At 40.6% G+C, this 16,422-nt stretch overlaps 1 protein-coding gene across 3 annotated transcripts in view; it reads right to left on the bottom strand.

Annotated features, from left to right (window-relative positions):
* Positions 1-16,422, bottom strand: part of PIGN (phosphatidylinositol glycan anchor biosynthesis class N) — a 104,751-nt gene that overhangs the window by 3,481 nt on the left and 84,848 nt on the right. For 2 of the 3 annotated variants that reach the window (XM_077181846.1, XM_077181854.1), the window contains exons 25-30: positions 15,441-15,496; positions 14,886-14,961; positions 13,518-13,591; positions 10,636-10,678; positions 9,178-9,230; positions 709-1,039 (exon numbers count right to left, since the gene is read on the bottom strand). In XM_077181846.1, coding sequence (XP_077037961.1) covers positions 916-1,039; positions 9,178-9,230; positions 10,636-10,678; positions 13,518-13,591; positions 14,886-14,961; positions 15,441-15,496 — 426 coding nt within the window. In that variant the 3' untranslated portion in view covers positions 709-915. Of the gene's footprint in view, positions 1-708; positions 1,040-9,177; positions 9,231-10,635; positions 10,679-13,517; positions 13,592-14,885; positions 14,962-15,440; positions 15,497-16,422 lie in introns of those variants that run through there. The other variant, XM_077181850.1, reaches the window with a different exon arrangement.

The raw sequence follows: 16,422 nt of genomic DNA, 5'->3' as shown, positions 1-16,422 counted from the left end.
ATACAAGTGGAAAGAAAAACAAGGAAACAAAAAAAAAGCCTCCACATGGCTTCACTTTCTGAAAACCAGCAAATCCAGCTGCAGTTTCATGACCTCTTTGTGCTGATCTAACTCTGGGCTGCTATGGAAACAATCAGCCCTAACCTTCCTGCCCACCCTGTCATGAGCTGGCCCAGGGAATTTGACTGCTATTTAACCAGCTTCCTTTTCATTTGGATCATGAGTGTCATCCTGCTCAGCCTGCCCAAGCTCAGGAAGCAGCAGGAGAGCCCAGTCAGCAGCAGCAATTCACAGCAAGATGAGCTGAAAGACCTTGTCTTACAGCAACAGCCTCACAGCACACCAGCCTTAACCTGCCTCAAGATATGCTCACAGGCACGCTGGCAGGGCTGGCAAAAAGCACGGCCCATTTCGAAGATATTCCAACATGTGTGCCACATCAGGTACACACAAACCAGCCACCTGCCCAGACTGATTCCATCCATTCCTTAGTCTGGGAGCTGCTTATGCAAGACATGAAACTAAGCTAGAACTTTGCAGACTCCTAATGAGAGCATGTATAAACAAACAGCTGGCAGCCAAGTTATAACAACAAAAAAAAAAAGAAAAACACCTCCCCAAAAAACACAACCCAAAAGACAGCTGCCTATGTATTTTAAAATAAGAATTTTGTGCTGTTGTCGTGTTCAAGAAATGTGTACACTTGAAGAATAATCAGAGGCTTTTTTTAATCCCATATTCCCACTGGTATCTAAATGGCAACCCTCAAATGCAAATTTCAGTCATGTGACAGCATTTAATCTGTATCAGCACAGCACTCCAATTGCTGGATGGGATTTTGGCACTCCAGTCCATTAACCCTTATTTACATTCCAGAGCTGGAGGCTGCTTCAGAGGAAGTCTGAGGATGCTTCATCACATGGAATGGTGCTTATTCCTTCTGGGAAGTCCAAGTCTCCGTGTGGTTAACAGCTGGGCCAGTCCATTCATCACCATCATAAATATGGTCAGTGACATCACCAGCACATAGTGGCTGATGCTGTAAGGAAGAGACAGATAAAAAAAAGTGAGAGAAAAATACTAATTTGCAGAGTAAAGAAAAAAAACCCTGACATGAATAACCCTCTGAATATTTCTTTTTTTTTTCCATTTTAAGTAGGCCTAATTGTTCACCTAGGATGTAATTTCATATACACTGCTCTTAGAAGACAAGTAATTATAGCAGTCCTGTCATGTAAAAACCCAAGTTATGACAAAATAAAGTGGTGTGGACAACAGAAAACACAACTGAACATACACCAAGTGAGTAAAAGTACCAGGTGTACTTTTCATTCAAATGGATAATTCAGTATATGTGAGTGAAACAATTGCAAAACTTTCATTTGCTGTCAACTATAACACAGAATCTAGAGAGAACTTGCCATCCGGCAGACATTGCTTGGTATTAAGACAACTCAGATATTTATGTCAGATGAAGTGAAATTTTCTAGAGAAAACACTATCCTAGTGACAAATAGCTTAAAAAAAAAAAAAACCAACCAAAAACCAAAACCCCACTACTTTGTCACTGAACATTGCTAAAATCTGTAGAATTCTGTGCTGTAGTAGCACATGCAAAGATATTAAAGAGATGAGTTCAAGAGTGGCTAATAAACACAATATGAAAATACAGCTTCTGGGTTAGGATGTCCTGAAGCCACTAAAGCCACCTGAAATGATTAAAAGTCTGACAAGCAGTGAGCTTGTTCTCCACTTGCTCTAATTGTTATCTGAGGTTCACTGGTGTTACAGAAGGGCTATTTAGGGTCAGACTAAGATTCAGTCCAGGACATTCAGCATTCTGTGTACAATGGGTTCAAGGTCCATTTGAAATTAAATCTGGCTAAGGATGTCAAGAATAACAAGAAGGGCTTCTTCAAAGACACCAATAACACCAGGAAAACTGTGGCAAATGTGGGTCTGCTACTGAATGGAGCAGGGACCTTTGCAACAGAGGCTGCAGAAAAGGCTGAGATACTGAATGCATTCTTTGTTTCAGCCTTCACTGCCAAGGCTATCTCTCAAGAACCCCTGACCCAGGAGATCAGGGGGAAAATCTGGAGGAAGGTAGACTTTGCCTTCATGGGGGAGAATTGGATTACAGGCCATTCAGTCAAACCTGACATCCACATGTGCAGGTGCCTCCTCAGCAAGTTCACTGATGGCACAAAGCTGGGAGGAGTGGCGATACCCCAGAGGGCTGCGCAGCCCCTAAGGGATCTTGACAGGTTGGAGAGATGGGCAGCAAAGAACTGCCTGAGATTCAACAAAGGCAAATGCAGGGTCCTGCACCTGGGGAAGAATGACACCAAGCACCAAGACAGGCTGGGGACTCACCTGCTGGAAAGCAGCTCTGTGGAGATGGACCTTGGTGTCCTGGTGGACAATGAGCTGTCCACGAGCCAGCAGTGTGTCCTTGTGGCCAGGAAGGCCAAAGGTATCCTGGGGTACATTAGAAGAGCATTGTGACCCAGCCCTTCTGCTCAGCCCTGGTGAGGTACATCTGGAGAGCTGTGTCCAGTTCTGAGCTCCTCAGTACAAGAGAGACAAGGAGCTCCTGGAGCAGGTCCAGGGGACGGCTAAGAAGATGATCAAGGGACTAAGAGACTGGAGCATCTCTCTTACAAGGAAAGGCTGAGAGAGCTGAGCCTGTTCAGTCTTGAGCAGAAACAAGTGAGAAGGGATCTCTTCAAGGTCTATAAGTATCTGAAGGGAGGGTGGTCAGGAGGATGTATGCAGACTCCTCTTGGTGGTGCCATGGAACAGAACAAGAGGCAATGAGCACAAACTGGAATACAGGCAGTTCCACCTCAACATGAGGAAGAACTTTACTGTGGAGGTCACTGAGCACCACAACAGGCTGCCCAGAGAGGCTGTGGAGTCTCCTTCCCTGGAGAGCAGCCATCTGGGCACAATCCTGAGTAATGTGTTCTGGGGGACCCTGCTTGACCAGGGAGGTTGGACTAGGTGACCTCCAGTGGTCCCTTCCAACCTCAACCATTGTGTGATTCTGTAAGATCTGAATTGGGTACTGTTAATGTAAACCACTAGTCATTCAGAAACCAGAAATCTTCCAAAACCAGTGACATTTCAGGTTAGAGCTACAGAGGAAACACTGCTGCAACCATGTCCATTATGCATCCAGTGTAGCTTTGGTTTTTCTTGGGATTACTGAAGAAACTAGCACTCTGACACAAGAGGTACCCATACCTCCTGATGCACCCATACCTATTATTCCAAAGTAGATGGCTCTTTAGGACAAACAGAGTAACTTCAGACTCGATGAAATGTGAGTTTAGTCACAAAAAAGGATTGCAAGGAATGCTTGCTGGATTAATGACCTGGAATTTCTGCCAGAGGACTCATTCAGTTTAAGAGTTTAGCCACAGAAGAGCAGTAAAGCTCATAATGCCGACACTATCAATCCTCACAACCCTGAGACTGTGACAACTCTGGCTCTAGTCTAGCACAATTTAGACTTGTGAAGTGGAGAAGCACCATCTCTCCACAAAGCTGGGCTGCTAACCAGTGTGAGAGAATAAAGGTAATCCAAAAAGTTCTTCCACAACCAGGGTGCCAGAAACCAAAGGACAAAACATAGAGAACATGACAACAGAGTTGATGCATGAAAAGGCTGAGATAAAAGCTGTAAGATTTTTCTGTTTCAGTTGAGTCTGACTAAAACACCTCACAAATGCCTTGCTCAAATGAATAGTTTTAAGAAATCAATTAGAAAAATCCACCATCATAAAAGGGCTCAGACCTCAATGAAGATAATGAGTGGCAGAGCAGCACATCTACAAGGGCCAAGCTCCTGTCCTGCTTCTGTGGGGAAGGTGTAAGAAGGGACACGGGGAGCATGAAGTCAAGCAGACAGCCTCCTGTCACCTGGGCAGCACACTTTGGACTTCATAGTTCATAGCACATTTACAACAACAAAGATCAACTCCCTCAAGAGCTGCCCTTGAAAGATCACCTGGGTGTGTTACAACTTTGGTTTCAGTTCTCCACGGGAAAGGACACATTGAGAGATGAAACTCAAACTCTTGCTGCAGTTATCTTCATGGCATAATGTGGCCTTGGGGACTGTACATTTACCACAGGTAGATAAGGTTGCTGTTCCTAAGGGAACAGCCACTCTGGTAAACAGCTGGACACCTAGTGTCTCCTGCCTTACTGGTAACACTTCAGCTTTCCTTCTCACCTGGCACCAGAATTCTAGTTTTTCATGTAAGCAGCAAACACCACTTTCCTTGTAACCTTCAAGAAAGTGTGAATGCAAAACCTGAAAATCACAAGCCAAGCGAAGACCCTGCCTTTATTCCCATAGATACCCCAAGAACATCACAAACCATGTATGGCCCTTAGACAGGCATCTGAGTTCCTGTGCACCCCCCAAAAGGAGCTCTTTCAGATGTGATCAGGATTTGGCAGGGCACAGGGAAGGGCTTTCTCAAAGCTAAAAGGTCTCTTCAAACTCTCCTTAGCCTCTTGTCAGTTGAGGGACTGGATCCTCCATACTTTTGTAAAGAGAGCGTTGCACACACTTCTCCCTTGCTATACTGCGCATGTCTGCATAGTTATGCTCCTTTAATAAAATATCAGACATTCAAATATATATATATATAAATATAATGCCATAGGGCACAATAAAAACAATTTAAATCTGGTTGTCATGTTAATTACAAACAGCCAGCATCTCTGGGGCTCTCAGCAACTGGCACTGCACTGCCTGTGGGCAGCTCTGCCTGGTAAATTACTTCTTAGGCTGGGGTAATGCTGTATTTAAACAAAGAAAACCAGACTCTTACAGGTATATGCCACAACAGCAGTGTCAAATCTTGATCCCTATACAATTCAGAACCTGTACCCTTGACTGGATATGTAGTTACAGTGAAGGAGGTAATTCTCAAAACAAGCTTTCTGCATCAAAAGTCAAACCTGAGCTAATGAGAAGGAGTAGTAAGATTCTAGGCTCCAGGCAAATTAGATCCATGTGGAGGAAGAAGAGCCATTAAACAGATACAAGAGAAGAGCATAATGGGGCACAGTGGAGCAATGCTTACAAAAGATGAGATGGCAGAGGTAGCAGGTGGGGGGGATCATGGATGATCTATGGTAAGGTGGCACTGTTCAATGGAAAGGTGAGTGCCCATGTAGGGATCAATGTCAACAGGCAAAGCTGGTGGTGGGAAAATTTTTTAATCAGGGAGCAAGACACCTGTTTCAGTGGCAAGGAACCACAAGGAGAACATATGAGGTACTACCACCTCTTGGCTTTGTGACAGTGTACATTGGTGAGAAAAAAGAAGATGAGAAGAATCTAAGATATTAAAAAAATCAGGGGGATAAGCGGTGGGAATCAATCTTGCTCCAAAACTTGGCTTTCTCCCAAGACAGGCTAATTCCTAAGATGACAGACCCGATTAGAAGCTGGAAAGACAAGAAGATGGAGTAAGTCACCATAGCAATTAAAACAACTAGGAACAAAATAAGTAGAACAAAAACAACTTGTGCTAAGACTTGGATGAGCACTCTTCAGAAGAGTCCAGAGACATTATTTCTTTGTGACATGCTCTTTGAACTGCTCCCAAGCACACACTGAGACCCCAGATTTAGATTCTGAATTTTAAGTTTCCTGCTTTTCCAGCCAGGATGCCACACCCTCTCTCCTCAGTTTCACCAAAAACAAATCGCAAAACTCTTGTTTTGACAGCTCAACCAAGAAGCCTCAGCACCCCAACCCCAAAATTGACTCCGTTATTCCTAAAACCTAAAAAACCCCAGTTTTGTGCTTTATTTATGTCCCCTGACCTTTGAAACTTCAGAAGAGCAGTTAAGATAGTATCTTTATCTTCCAGCAGCTATAAAGAGAAGGAATAGTACAGTATGTGTCTGTATAGAGCTATATAATAGCCATATAAAGAACCTTAAAGGTTTATCTTTACTATCAGGTTATACAACTATTTACAAAGTGCATGTACTGTAAAGATATAGTAGGCTTTAAAGGCTATTTCTCTCTCTTTCTGGAAATCTACAGAGATAGATAAACATGTTTTAAGCTGCAGAGAAATTATTTTAGTGACAAAGAAGCTGAAAAGCTAGCTATTCCATTTGGTTCTTATTCAAAAATAAAAGGACCTGTCAGAACAAAACTCTCATGATCATGTACTACACACTAATACATCAAAAACACTAGGAAAATTACATTATTATTTTTAAGAAATTTAGTGGTGTGTTCTTCTGGGTGATATGATGCAATTCAGGTTACCTCAAGGTATATAGGTAGAGGGCAAGGTTAAGCACACCACAGAAGTTTATTTAAGCTGCTGCTTTGAGTTCTGCATTCCCTGCAAGACTATTATCCCATTATTATATCAAAACAATGAAAAGCATTCTCTGAAAGACAAGCTTACATTGATTTTGGCATCGCAATTAAGAAAAGGGGCTTTAAAATTTTCTAAGAAGCCATAAATATTTATGGTAATTGATAATTTACTGAGAGGAGGGAATCAGTGGTGCATTGATAATTTGCTGAATGTGGTAATACAGGGCTGTATGTTGGATCTGTTGCTGCTCAGCATTTCATTAATGCACTGGAAGAATGGAAGAGGTAGAAATCTGCTTCCATTCAAAGACAACACTTATGTGACCTGGTGAACGCCACTGGGAGAATAAAGGCGTCATATTGTTAAGGCAAATGTGAGGCATGGTAAAATGTCATGTCATATGGTTAAGGCATAACAGAACAGGATGCAAAAAGCCAGGAGTTAGGGGTGAAATTTTTAAAAATAGAAAATGTCAGTTCAGTAAACAAACCTTACTTTCAAACAATAAGATCTGCTAGGAAAGAAAACATCAAGGTGAAAAAGCAGTGAAGGTCTTTTTATTGCAAGGGATTTAAAGCCAGCTCATCTACATGAAACTTGGCTGTTGGAAAAATCAAATATTGCCTAATGAGTCTCCTACTCAACTTGCATATTCTTAGTAAGAGAGAGGACATGCAAAACTTTTGAACATGGTAGTTAGAAAATCCATGGAAAGCCCATCACCACAAAACAGGATGAGTAAGGAAACACATATCAAAGCTTTACAAATGTGGCACATACACCACTGAGCTCTGAGAGACTTGAGAGGAATAAATCTCCACCAGGCAATTAAGCTGCTGGTTTTCTACCTCTGATTTCACTGATGTGCTAACCAGTAACATAACACAAATCCAGATATTTTTGCAGACACACACATACGTACTTCCTATCAGTGTGACAAGAAAAAAAGAAAAATATGAGAGCAGCTGTCCCTAAAGACTTGTCCGATTCTCAGGAAAGCTTTGGCAACATGGAAAATGTTGCCTGTTGTAAGACAGGATATTTTCAGACCTTGCAGTCAAAGCAGCAACAGACAACACTGCAATGAGAACAATGAGAATGCCACAGAGCTGTCACTGCACTTGCAACAGGAGGACAGGAAAGAGCTATGTTAGTATCTCACTCCCACTGGTTTTGGGAATTACCCAAAACCCCTTGAAGTTCATCTTCCCTTTCAGGAACAAGCAAAAAAAAAAAAAAAAAAAAAAAAATCTTCTGCTGTTGCCTGCTAATTTTGCCAAGCCTGAGGATCACACATTAGAAATCTGCTCAGAGGAGAAAGAGGAGAAAGTTCTGGTGCCAAAATAATGCTCATGCTAGATAAAGGAAGGACCACTTAGCTCCACACCTATGGCTTCACTTCCTTTCTTAAGCAACCTAATTGTTTTTCTTATGCGCATATACACACCTACATATAAGACATATATAAAGAGACCACAATAAAATAACACAGGTGGTAGAGTCAAGCACTCAAACGTCAAGTAATGATAGAGGTTGCCTGAACATTGAATATGAATTTCCATGTTAAAAATTAACCACAAATTACTCTTTCGAAAGGCCTTTTTCAGTGCTTTCTTCAGTGATCAAAACACACACACACAGAGGCAGAATTAGTGGTGCATAATGAGCTCTCCTAAACTCTTCAGAATAAGGCAACCTTCCAGCTGAAATAGATCCAGCAATGCATTGCTGTTGTAAAGCTCTAGCTATGAAGACCACGTATCAGAGAGGAAGCTTTTGGGTACTTGTAACAATTTATACTTTTGCTGCTAACTCCCTAATTAAAAAACTTCTTGCCCAACAGAACAGAAATTTCTGGAGAGCTTTAATATCCTTATTAATCTGCAGAGGAAATCAAACCAAAGGATGAAGCCCTCTGACTTACCATAAACTGACCACAGCAAGGAATTGGGATGCTAAAGTGACATTTCACTGTTTGATCTAGACATACCTCTGCCCACTAGGAACCTCAGAAGGTAAGAGTGAGCAGGAATTGGAGTTTCCAAAGAACACATGTGCACACGCTGCTGGCAACAAAGGGGCTCACAAAAGCAAAGCACAGAGCACACGTAGACTAAACAGAATATTAACAATGGGTCACTATTCAGCTTCTGTTTAAATAACAGTGTCAAGTGACCAGATTGGCTGGATTAGAAACAACACATTCCCTACTAAGCTTACTACAGCATTTTATCTATTTTCACAACTCAAGGAAGGTAAATCTGAAATGTATATTCCTTGTATTTGAGGTTAATATGACTCAATGCAAAACAAATTCTCTCATTTTAGCTGTGATTGCAATGTTCAAATGCTAAATTCTTCCCCAGCTAGGGGGAGGATAAGTCCATGGGCCTTGGTAGCCACCAACATATTTACACAAAGTTCACTAATTCACAGTGAACTGTATATGGAGGCTTAACTAGATACCAGGTAATTAACAACTTCAATAAATTGTTATTTTAACAGTGATTACAACTAATTAAAATGCAAAACATTAATTAAATACTTTTTGTGTAATTGCTCTTCAAACAGATCCTACTAACTGTACTTCTTGCCATGCTGGACTTACTACTTTGCGTTGCTCTGGCACAAGTTTTAGCTTGGGATATGTATATGTATGTGTGCACATGCTTAAAGTATGTGGAACTTCCCCAAAGCATTTGATTGAGCAGAGTAATTGGAAAAAATGACAAGAATTATGAGTAGATAAACAATAGTATGAACCCATGAAGCTTCATAAATGCAATGGAAGCAAAAAAAGGTACTGTACCTTGTGCCAATATCCAGCCAGCTTCCATAATCTTTAACCAAAAAGAAAAAATGCTAGGAAATAAAACAACTTTGATTAGTACATCAACACTGCACAATTTGAAAGAGAAAATTCAACCAAAATTTTTTCAGGCTGGTTACTCCAAATTTCTAATTCTTCACATAGAATATGCACAACACCTTTCCAGAATGATCATTTGGACCACAGTAAAGAATAGTTTAGGAACCAGAAATAGATTTAACACAGTATCAAACAAAAACATCCATCACAAGAGATGGACTAAGTTCTGTCTAGCTTGGCTTGCAAACACCAGAGAAATACCAGAATTTTTTCAATAAGAAAAGCCAAGCCACCTTATTGTTTGAAATAATAGCATGCCAAATAATGCATAGTGCCTAAAAGTTTTCATGGAATTTCAACACAAATGTCTTTGGGCAACTCTGACAGTTCTCTACCTGTAAAGTGGGAATAATGTTGGGAGAAGATAATTCTTACCTATTAGTGAATTCCCCTAATTCCAGTTGGTGGCCCCATTGATTCAAGACTACAAACATGTTCTCTTTTTGTTCTGCTACTGTCTCTTTTCTTACTTGACACAGCCACACCTTCTCCTTTTCTCACTCTACGGACAAATTAGCAATTATTTGGTTTTTACTTGCTGTTTTTCCTATCAGGTGGTATTTACAGATCACACTGTACTAAGAAATAAGACCAGGAATGTCTACTCCAAGGGATAAAACAAAACCAGCATGCATAAAGTGACAACACCAGCTCTACTTGCTGATTTGAAAAGGTTTCTATTTACCAGTGGCACTGCTTGATGATTTGAAGACAGCTGGAGTGGGCAACAAAACCACACTTTTAATCTGCAAAAACTGTGCTGGGGGATTGTTCAGCTTTGGGTTGTTTCGGCTAGCTTGGTTTGTGGATGCAGGCTTTCTGAAGATAGCATTTCCTGACAGCTTACTACAAAGGGCACAAAGTGTCTTTATGGATGTGCTGATCTCCTGGATTCTGACAAGTCGAATGGAGCTGGTGGGTAAAGCATTTCTCCTTTTCCTCTCTTTTTCAAGACAAGCTGGGGTGGGTAAAAGGTTTGGAATTCCTGAACTACATTAACTAAACCCTGCACGCAGCTAAAACTTATATTCCTGTTTAATTTTTTCCAAGGAATTTGATCATAAAGCACATGTTGAACTCCGAATGTTAACTTATTACTTCATTTTGTCTCTTATTATTATGAGAACATTGCTTCTTCAGAAGCATTAATTACATGAAATTTGAAAAGCAGTGATTGGAAGAGTTTTATCTCTAAGTTATGCTAGGATTTCAATCCAATTCTCTGCCCTAGTTAGAAAAACTTTGAAGTCTGAAACAAATTCAGATCTCTCTTGATGGAATTAGGAGAACTCTCTGCTTCTTGATCTTATTTGAAGAGAATGTGCAACAACAACTTACCAAAGCCATAATGTCTGAAATCACAAGAACAATGAGGAAAAGGCTGCAAAGAAAAAAACCCAGCGAAGTCAGACCATCAACCTTTCTTTATGGACACAGCTATTAAAAGAGCTTATTATAACCCACAGAAAGAAATTAAATAAAGGTATGATTTCTTGCATTTGCCTTTCAAACAATCAGGTACATTTCAATCTACTAGAAAACAATTCAAATACATGACTAGGACATCTGGCATTTATAATTTCACATTAATAGGGTTTCAATCTTGCAATGGAGAAACCTGAGTCATTTTTTGGAGAACAAAAGAATCTTACAAAGAGCATCTGGCCCATTCTTGATGCAGAGAGCTGTGTGCTGGTTGGACCAAATAAAGCTGATTTAGGAGCTTCATGATGGACTCAAGAGTGAGCAAAGCTGCTTGGCAGGTACCTGAACCGTTCAGTCCCACCCTGCTGACAACCACTCTTCTGGGTCAGAGGCTGCTAAAGGAGGTGTTTGCCCTCTTCCAAATCTTGGGATGCCCATAACCTGCTCTGGGAACACCCAGCATTTTGGTGGTCTGCTCCCAAACCATGGGCCTCTTCACAGGTAGCAGTTAACTTCTGGAAGTTAGGCTTAGGCTAGTAAAAGGAACCAGAAGGGAGGAGGCAGAGCTATTTTTTCCCCCCCATTAACCTAATCTTCTTTTCCTGAAACCATGTAAATCCTAAATTACATGAAAGCAATTGCTGTAACTGGTTAAAACTGGTTTCTAAGTTAATGACACTGAAGTAATGTTGCAAACAGCTGACCCATTAACAAAAGTCTTTAACTAGAATACAGCTAATTTATCAGTACTACCATCATAAAACTACAAATGTTTTTTTGGAAAATGTCCTGCTGCAGCATTGCATGGGCATGTACTGGGGAGGTACCCATACCAATGCCTCCAAATGAGGAACTTGCTGATATTGCCTACATCAGTTGTGCTTCATTGGTAAATCAGGATGCAGCAAACCAACTGCATCTCAGACACAGGGAAAGGCTTCTTTCTCCTAACCTATGGCTCAGATAAACAGGATGTTGCAATAATAGTGCTTAGGAGGCACTCAGCTAGAGGGATATTTTTTTATAGGCAAGCTCCAAGAACATATTGGGACAGAATATTTCCCACTGGAAAAAAAAAAAAATCTGTAATCAGGGACTTTAGGAGCAATTTGTCCAAATCACAAAAATGCACTTTTTGCCGTTCTGAACTGCAGGAAGCCTTTCTCAACAGAAGGACAAGACTAATTTCAGGGCATGTTTATACACTGCAAAGACAAGATTGTTCCCAGTGATGGTTTAATTTATCTAGCAGGGGCAGCAACCGCAGTAAGGAGTGCAGCACAGACTTCAGGATGCGCTGACAATCAGAGCACAACCTCTCCGGGGATCCCGGGTGCGCCTTGCGGTTTCTGCCTTGTTCCCAGGCGGATGCTGTGGCACTATCACTGCATTTGTTACCTGAGCCCAGCTAAATGAAGCTGGCACAAACAAGAGACAGAGTTACAGCCACAGCCTCATAAAGTGGCACAGAAATACTTGTGTCCCCTGGTTTATGAAGGCAGTATCATTTCCCCTCTCACACACTCCGATGCACATTCCACAAAAGTTTGCAATATCACCAGTGCTGCCAAGGCAAGCATTCACAAATTAGGAAATGCTGACCTTTATGATGCTTGAGCCCTAGAAATGGAAACCACTAGCTGGTCATCTGAGCAACCCCAGGTCCCCAATGCAGCCCTGCCCTTGTACAAGCCTTAGGGATAAGGATGAATGCCCTTCCTTGGGGATCCAAGGACGATGCAGGTACGGTGTGCACACAGCTAAGGCAGAGCAGGTGAAAGGGGTGGGGAGTGTCGTGCTGCCACTCCAACAGGGAGTCAGATTTTGGGCTTCCTCATCTCTCTTTGGTAGTGGGTGGTGTTGTACAAGGACTCAACAAGCAGGGTCAGGCAGGAGGAAAGCAAACTGAAAAGCAGAGGGCATCACAACAAGTGAGGGCAGCTTCCTCATGCTCAGCTGAGCAATGTGCAGGAGAAAGTCCCTGAAGTCCTCCTGCCACACACAAGCAGGACTTCTGGTCAACCCACACAACATCCCACAGTGACAAAATCACATGGCTGTCAGAGACCTCCTCCATCTCAGCACCATCCATAATATCACACGATGAGTGGAGGATTCAGTCATGTGCACTGGGTCTGCTGAATGGGGTGAGCAGGCTGACAAAATAAAAGCCTTGAGATGGGAAAACATGTTTCATGTCTGGATACAGCACTCTGTGAAGCTGGGCACCCATACTCTGAAAAGTCCTTAGAGATAGGGAAAAGACTGGCAGCCATCTGCTCCTACTGCAAAAAATATGTAATACTGAACACATCTGGGAAGCACTGAACTGCAATGTAAGGACATCCAGTGCCTTTTTTAATGCTATTTGTGGTGAGGTCAGTGCTACAAAGCTATAAATTGGTTACATTACAAATGGGCTATTTAAAAAATACTATGCGATAGGCAGAGATGCATAAAGTAAAGTATAAAGTAAAAATCAGACTTTAAATTCTGCTCATTTTTAACATTATAGAGGAAAAAGGGTCTTTCTGTGTATTGTCAACAAAGAATATGAAATATCTGATTGTTTCAGACAAGGCCAACACTTCAATTTATACTCGTTTATCACTAAGGAAAAAACCCTGAACTTGCAGAAATCACTGAACAAACCCCAAGCCCTAGTAACAAATAAAAGCAACGAGATCTAATAGATTGTTTTTTTTTTTTAATTTACATTGAGATTTGAAAATTCTGAATTCTTCCAAAATAGATTTGAATCCCTTACTAATGCAGAAATACAGCATGTAATGTACCTCTTAGAAGACAGCTGTGTTGTGACTTGAACAGCTTCGAAAGCACATGATACCAGAACAAACGGGATTGCAACCTGTTCAAAACCAAACATTTTGGTTTACAGTCATATTTACAAAAAGAACCTGGGCAGATTGTGAAAACATTTTCCTGGTTTTGAAATTATCACAGAATGTGTATGTTACAAAATAAAATATTGGCTAGACAGGGTAGAAAATAATTTTGTAGGAAACATTTTCAGTTCATTAATAAAAACCCCCTTCCATGATCATAGCTGAACTGCAGTGAAATAAGCCACGAGGTAATATCAAAAACTAGAATTAAAGCATATCCTCACTTCATTTATCCATTTTAGCACTAGTGATAAATGCTTCAACAAGGCTAGAAGACAGAACTATTCAGATCTAGCATCTCACATGACAGGCTGCAGAGTTTCAAGTGTAAAGGACAATCTCATCAGAAAAAAAAGTCTGAATGCAAAAGGCATTCAATAAGGCAAGGGTCACACTGCCCCCTCCAGAGCCAAGTCAAGCAAATATAAATGCTTCAGTAAATTAAGAACAAAAACTAGAAAACGTGAATGCTGCCTTTTGCTGTTTCCAAAGTTAATTTGAAATCCTTATGTTAGCAGTGTATAAAACCTGACTATTGGCATCCAGAAGGTTTGCACTATGGATCTGTGTCCTGTAGGACAACATGCAGTGTACCTGTAACTTCAGTCTGCCTCCTCTGGGACAGAAGCAGCAGAAAAACAGTGGTAGAAAATACTGCTTATTTTGGTAATAATAAATAGATTCAGTGTCCCACTTCACCCCCTCTGGCAGATCCTTTACTCAAATACTAGAAAAGAGCTACCACACCTTGCCTGCAAACCAGAAGTGCAATCCAATCTATGACAGACTACTAAAAAATATAGAAAATAACAGCCATTGTAAAATGATAATCTAATCAGTAGAACACTCAATACCTCTATTTAATGTAATATAGATAGAGCTAATTATATATATATATATATATATATATATATATATCCTCAACATTTCTTTTGATATTATACTACAGGAAAAGCTTAAAACTTTAAAAATAATTAAAGTACTTTCAACATTTGAAATTTCCATTTTAATAAAATAAACTGACCTAATGCTGTCAAATTACACTTCCCTGCACTTCAGTTTTTCTTTTGGGAAACAAAATGATCTCTCTAAAAACACTACAAAGACTGAAAGCTTCACACACAGTTAAGAAGCCTAATGAAGCTCAAATATATATACATATGTTCTTTCATGAATTGCAAAGTAACAACTATGTATGTGATACGTTATTTATTCCACAGTTCTCTGAGAAAATCTCGCCAAGCTAAGATTACTAACCTTCAGTAAAAGCAAGCCTCCCATCATGAAGGGACTGAACACAGTCAAGAAACAATAGACAGAAGCAGGATCAAAACTAGAGAAACATGAAAAAGACATTACATATCTTTGAAATGGTGTTTTCCATTTAAAAAAAACCCCAGCCTTTAATTACCCTGTAACACACTGGGTTGTATATGCATTTTTAAACAAGGCTTCCAATTTTATCTTCTCTTGATGAAATATTAAATCAGCAGGGACTGCCAACCTCACCTGTCTTTCTCTACAATTTTTCTCTGATTGTGTTTTTCAAGGTGCCATGCTGTTGGGGGGCAACCAAGCTCTCTCTGCTCATCCTGGTATCATCCTGATAACATCTAATGGAATTGAGACAGCCTCACTCGGGCTCTTAAGGCAGATGTTACAGAGAGCGGAAACAAAAAAAATTGTTATCTCTCCACTGATTACTGCTTTGATTCTGCTGCCCTGATTTTGTTAACTGAATTTACATTTAGTACATCAACTGCAGGAAGAATTTTTTGTACTCTGTGTCTCAAATAAATGAATAAAATTTACCTGTTAATAGAAGCTATGTTTCCAGTACCAAAAAAGGCTGTCACTATGAAGAAAACCTAGATGTATTTAAGGAAAATACACTAAATAAGAAAATAAAACCCACATTTCTCCTCCTTCATTCCAATTTACTTTCAAAATCTAACATGAAACTACAAGAAGCTGATCCACTGGTACAGGTTTTACAGCACATTAAGAAATCCAAAGTATTTTCTAGCTCTAACCTAGATTTCACACACATCTATACCAATTTTAAAACACACACTGCCTAGGTAAGGTTTTAAAGCCTGTCTTGAGGCCCTTGTAAGAAAGCTGCAGCTGGCTTTTTGGGTCTCTGCCTAGCAAGACAGGAACATCCCTGGACCACAAACCCAGCAATGCATTCAAACACATGCTTTTGCAGAAAGAAATGACACAGGCATGTGTTCTGCACACCAAAAGAGATGGCTTTATTGAGGAACTGACCGTGGCTCTTAAAAAAGGCTAGAAGTTCCTATGCTATCCTTACTACAGATTTTTTTTGTCCAAAGATTATGCTGAGTCTACCCATGGCAATATGGGACTTCCATTTTCTTCCTCATTCGAGGATGACTCCAGCAGTCTCTGTACAGCTAGAAGCTTTTGGATAAACCCTACCTTTTTCATCTAAATACAACACTTGCAACTACATGAGCCCATGAAAGGTATTTTTCTTGCTTCTGAGCTCATTGGAGCCCGTAATAGCTCACATGGCTTCAGCTGAAGTTTTTAACTTATTCTGCATGAGGCAGAGGGTCATAAGTCAGTGAGGATGGGCTGCTGTTTCCAGAGCTCCCTCTGCTACTTTTGCTCCTGTTATAGCTCCTGCACTGGGTCATTTAAGTCTCTCCATAAACAATTTGTTACCAACTGTTTAGTAGAATAGTTGGGATTCCACGTGCAATATTTTGGAAGGATTAGGTCAGCATAACTGGAGAAATCAGGCTTCCCAAGAGTATCACATAAT

This window comes from Agelaius phoeniceus, chromosome 1 (genome assembly GCF_051311805.1).
Source record: "Agelaius phoeniceus isolate bAgePho1 chromosome 1, bAgePho1.hap1, whole genome shotgun sequence".
Lineage (NCBI taxonomy): Eukaryota > Metazoa > Chordata > Aves > Passeriformes > Icteridae > Agelaius > Agelaius phoeniceus.
The sequence above is the reverse complement of the archived record's forward strand: the minus strand, read 5'-3'. Positions and strand labels throughout refer to the sequence as shown.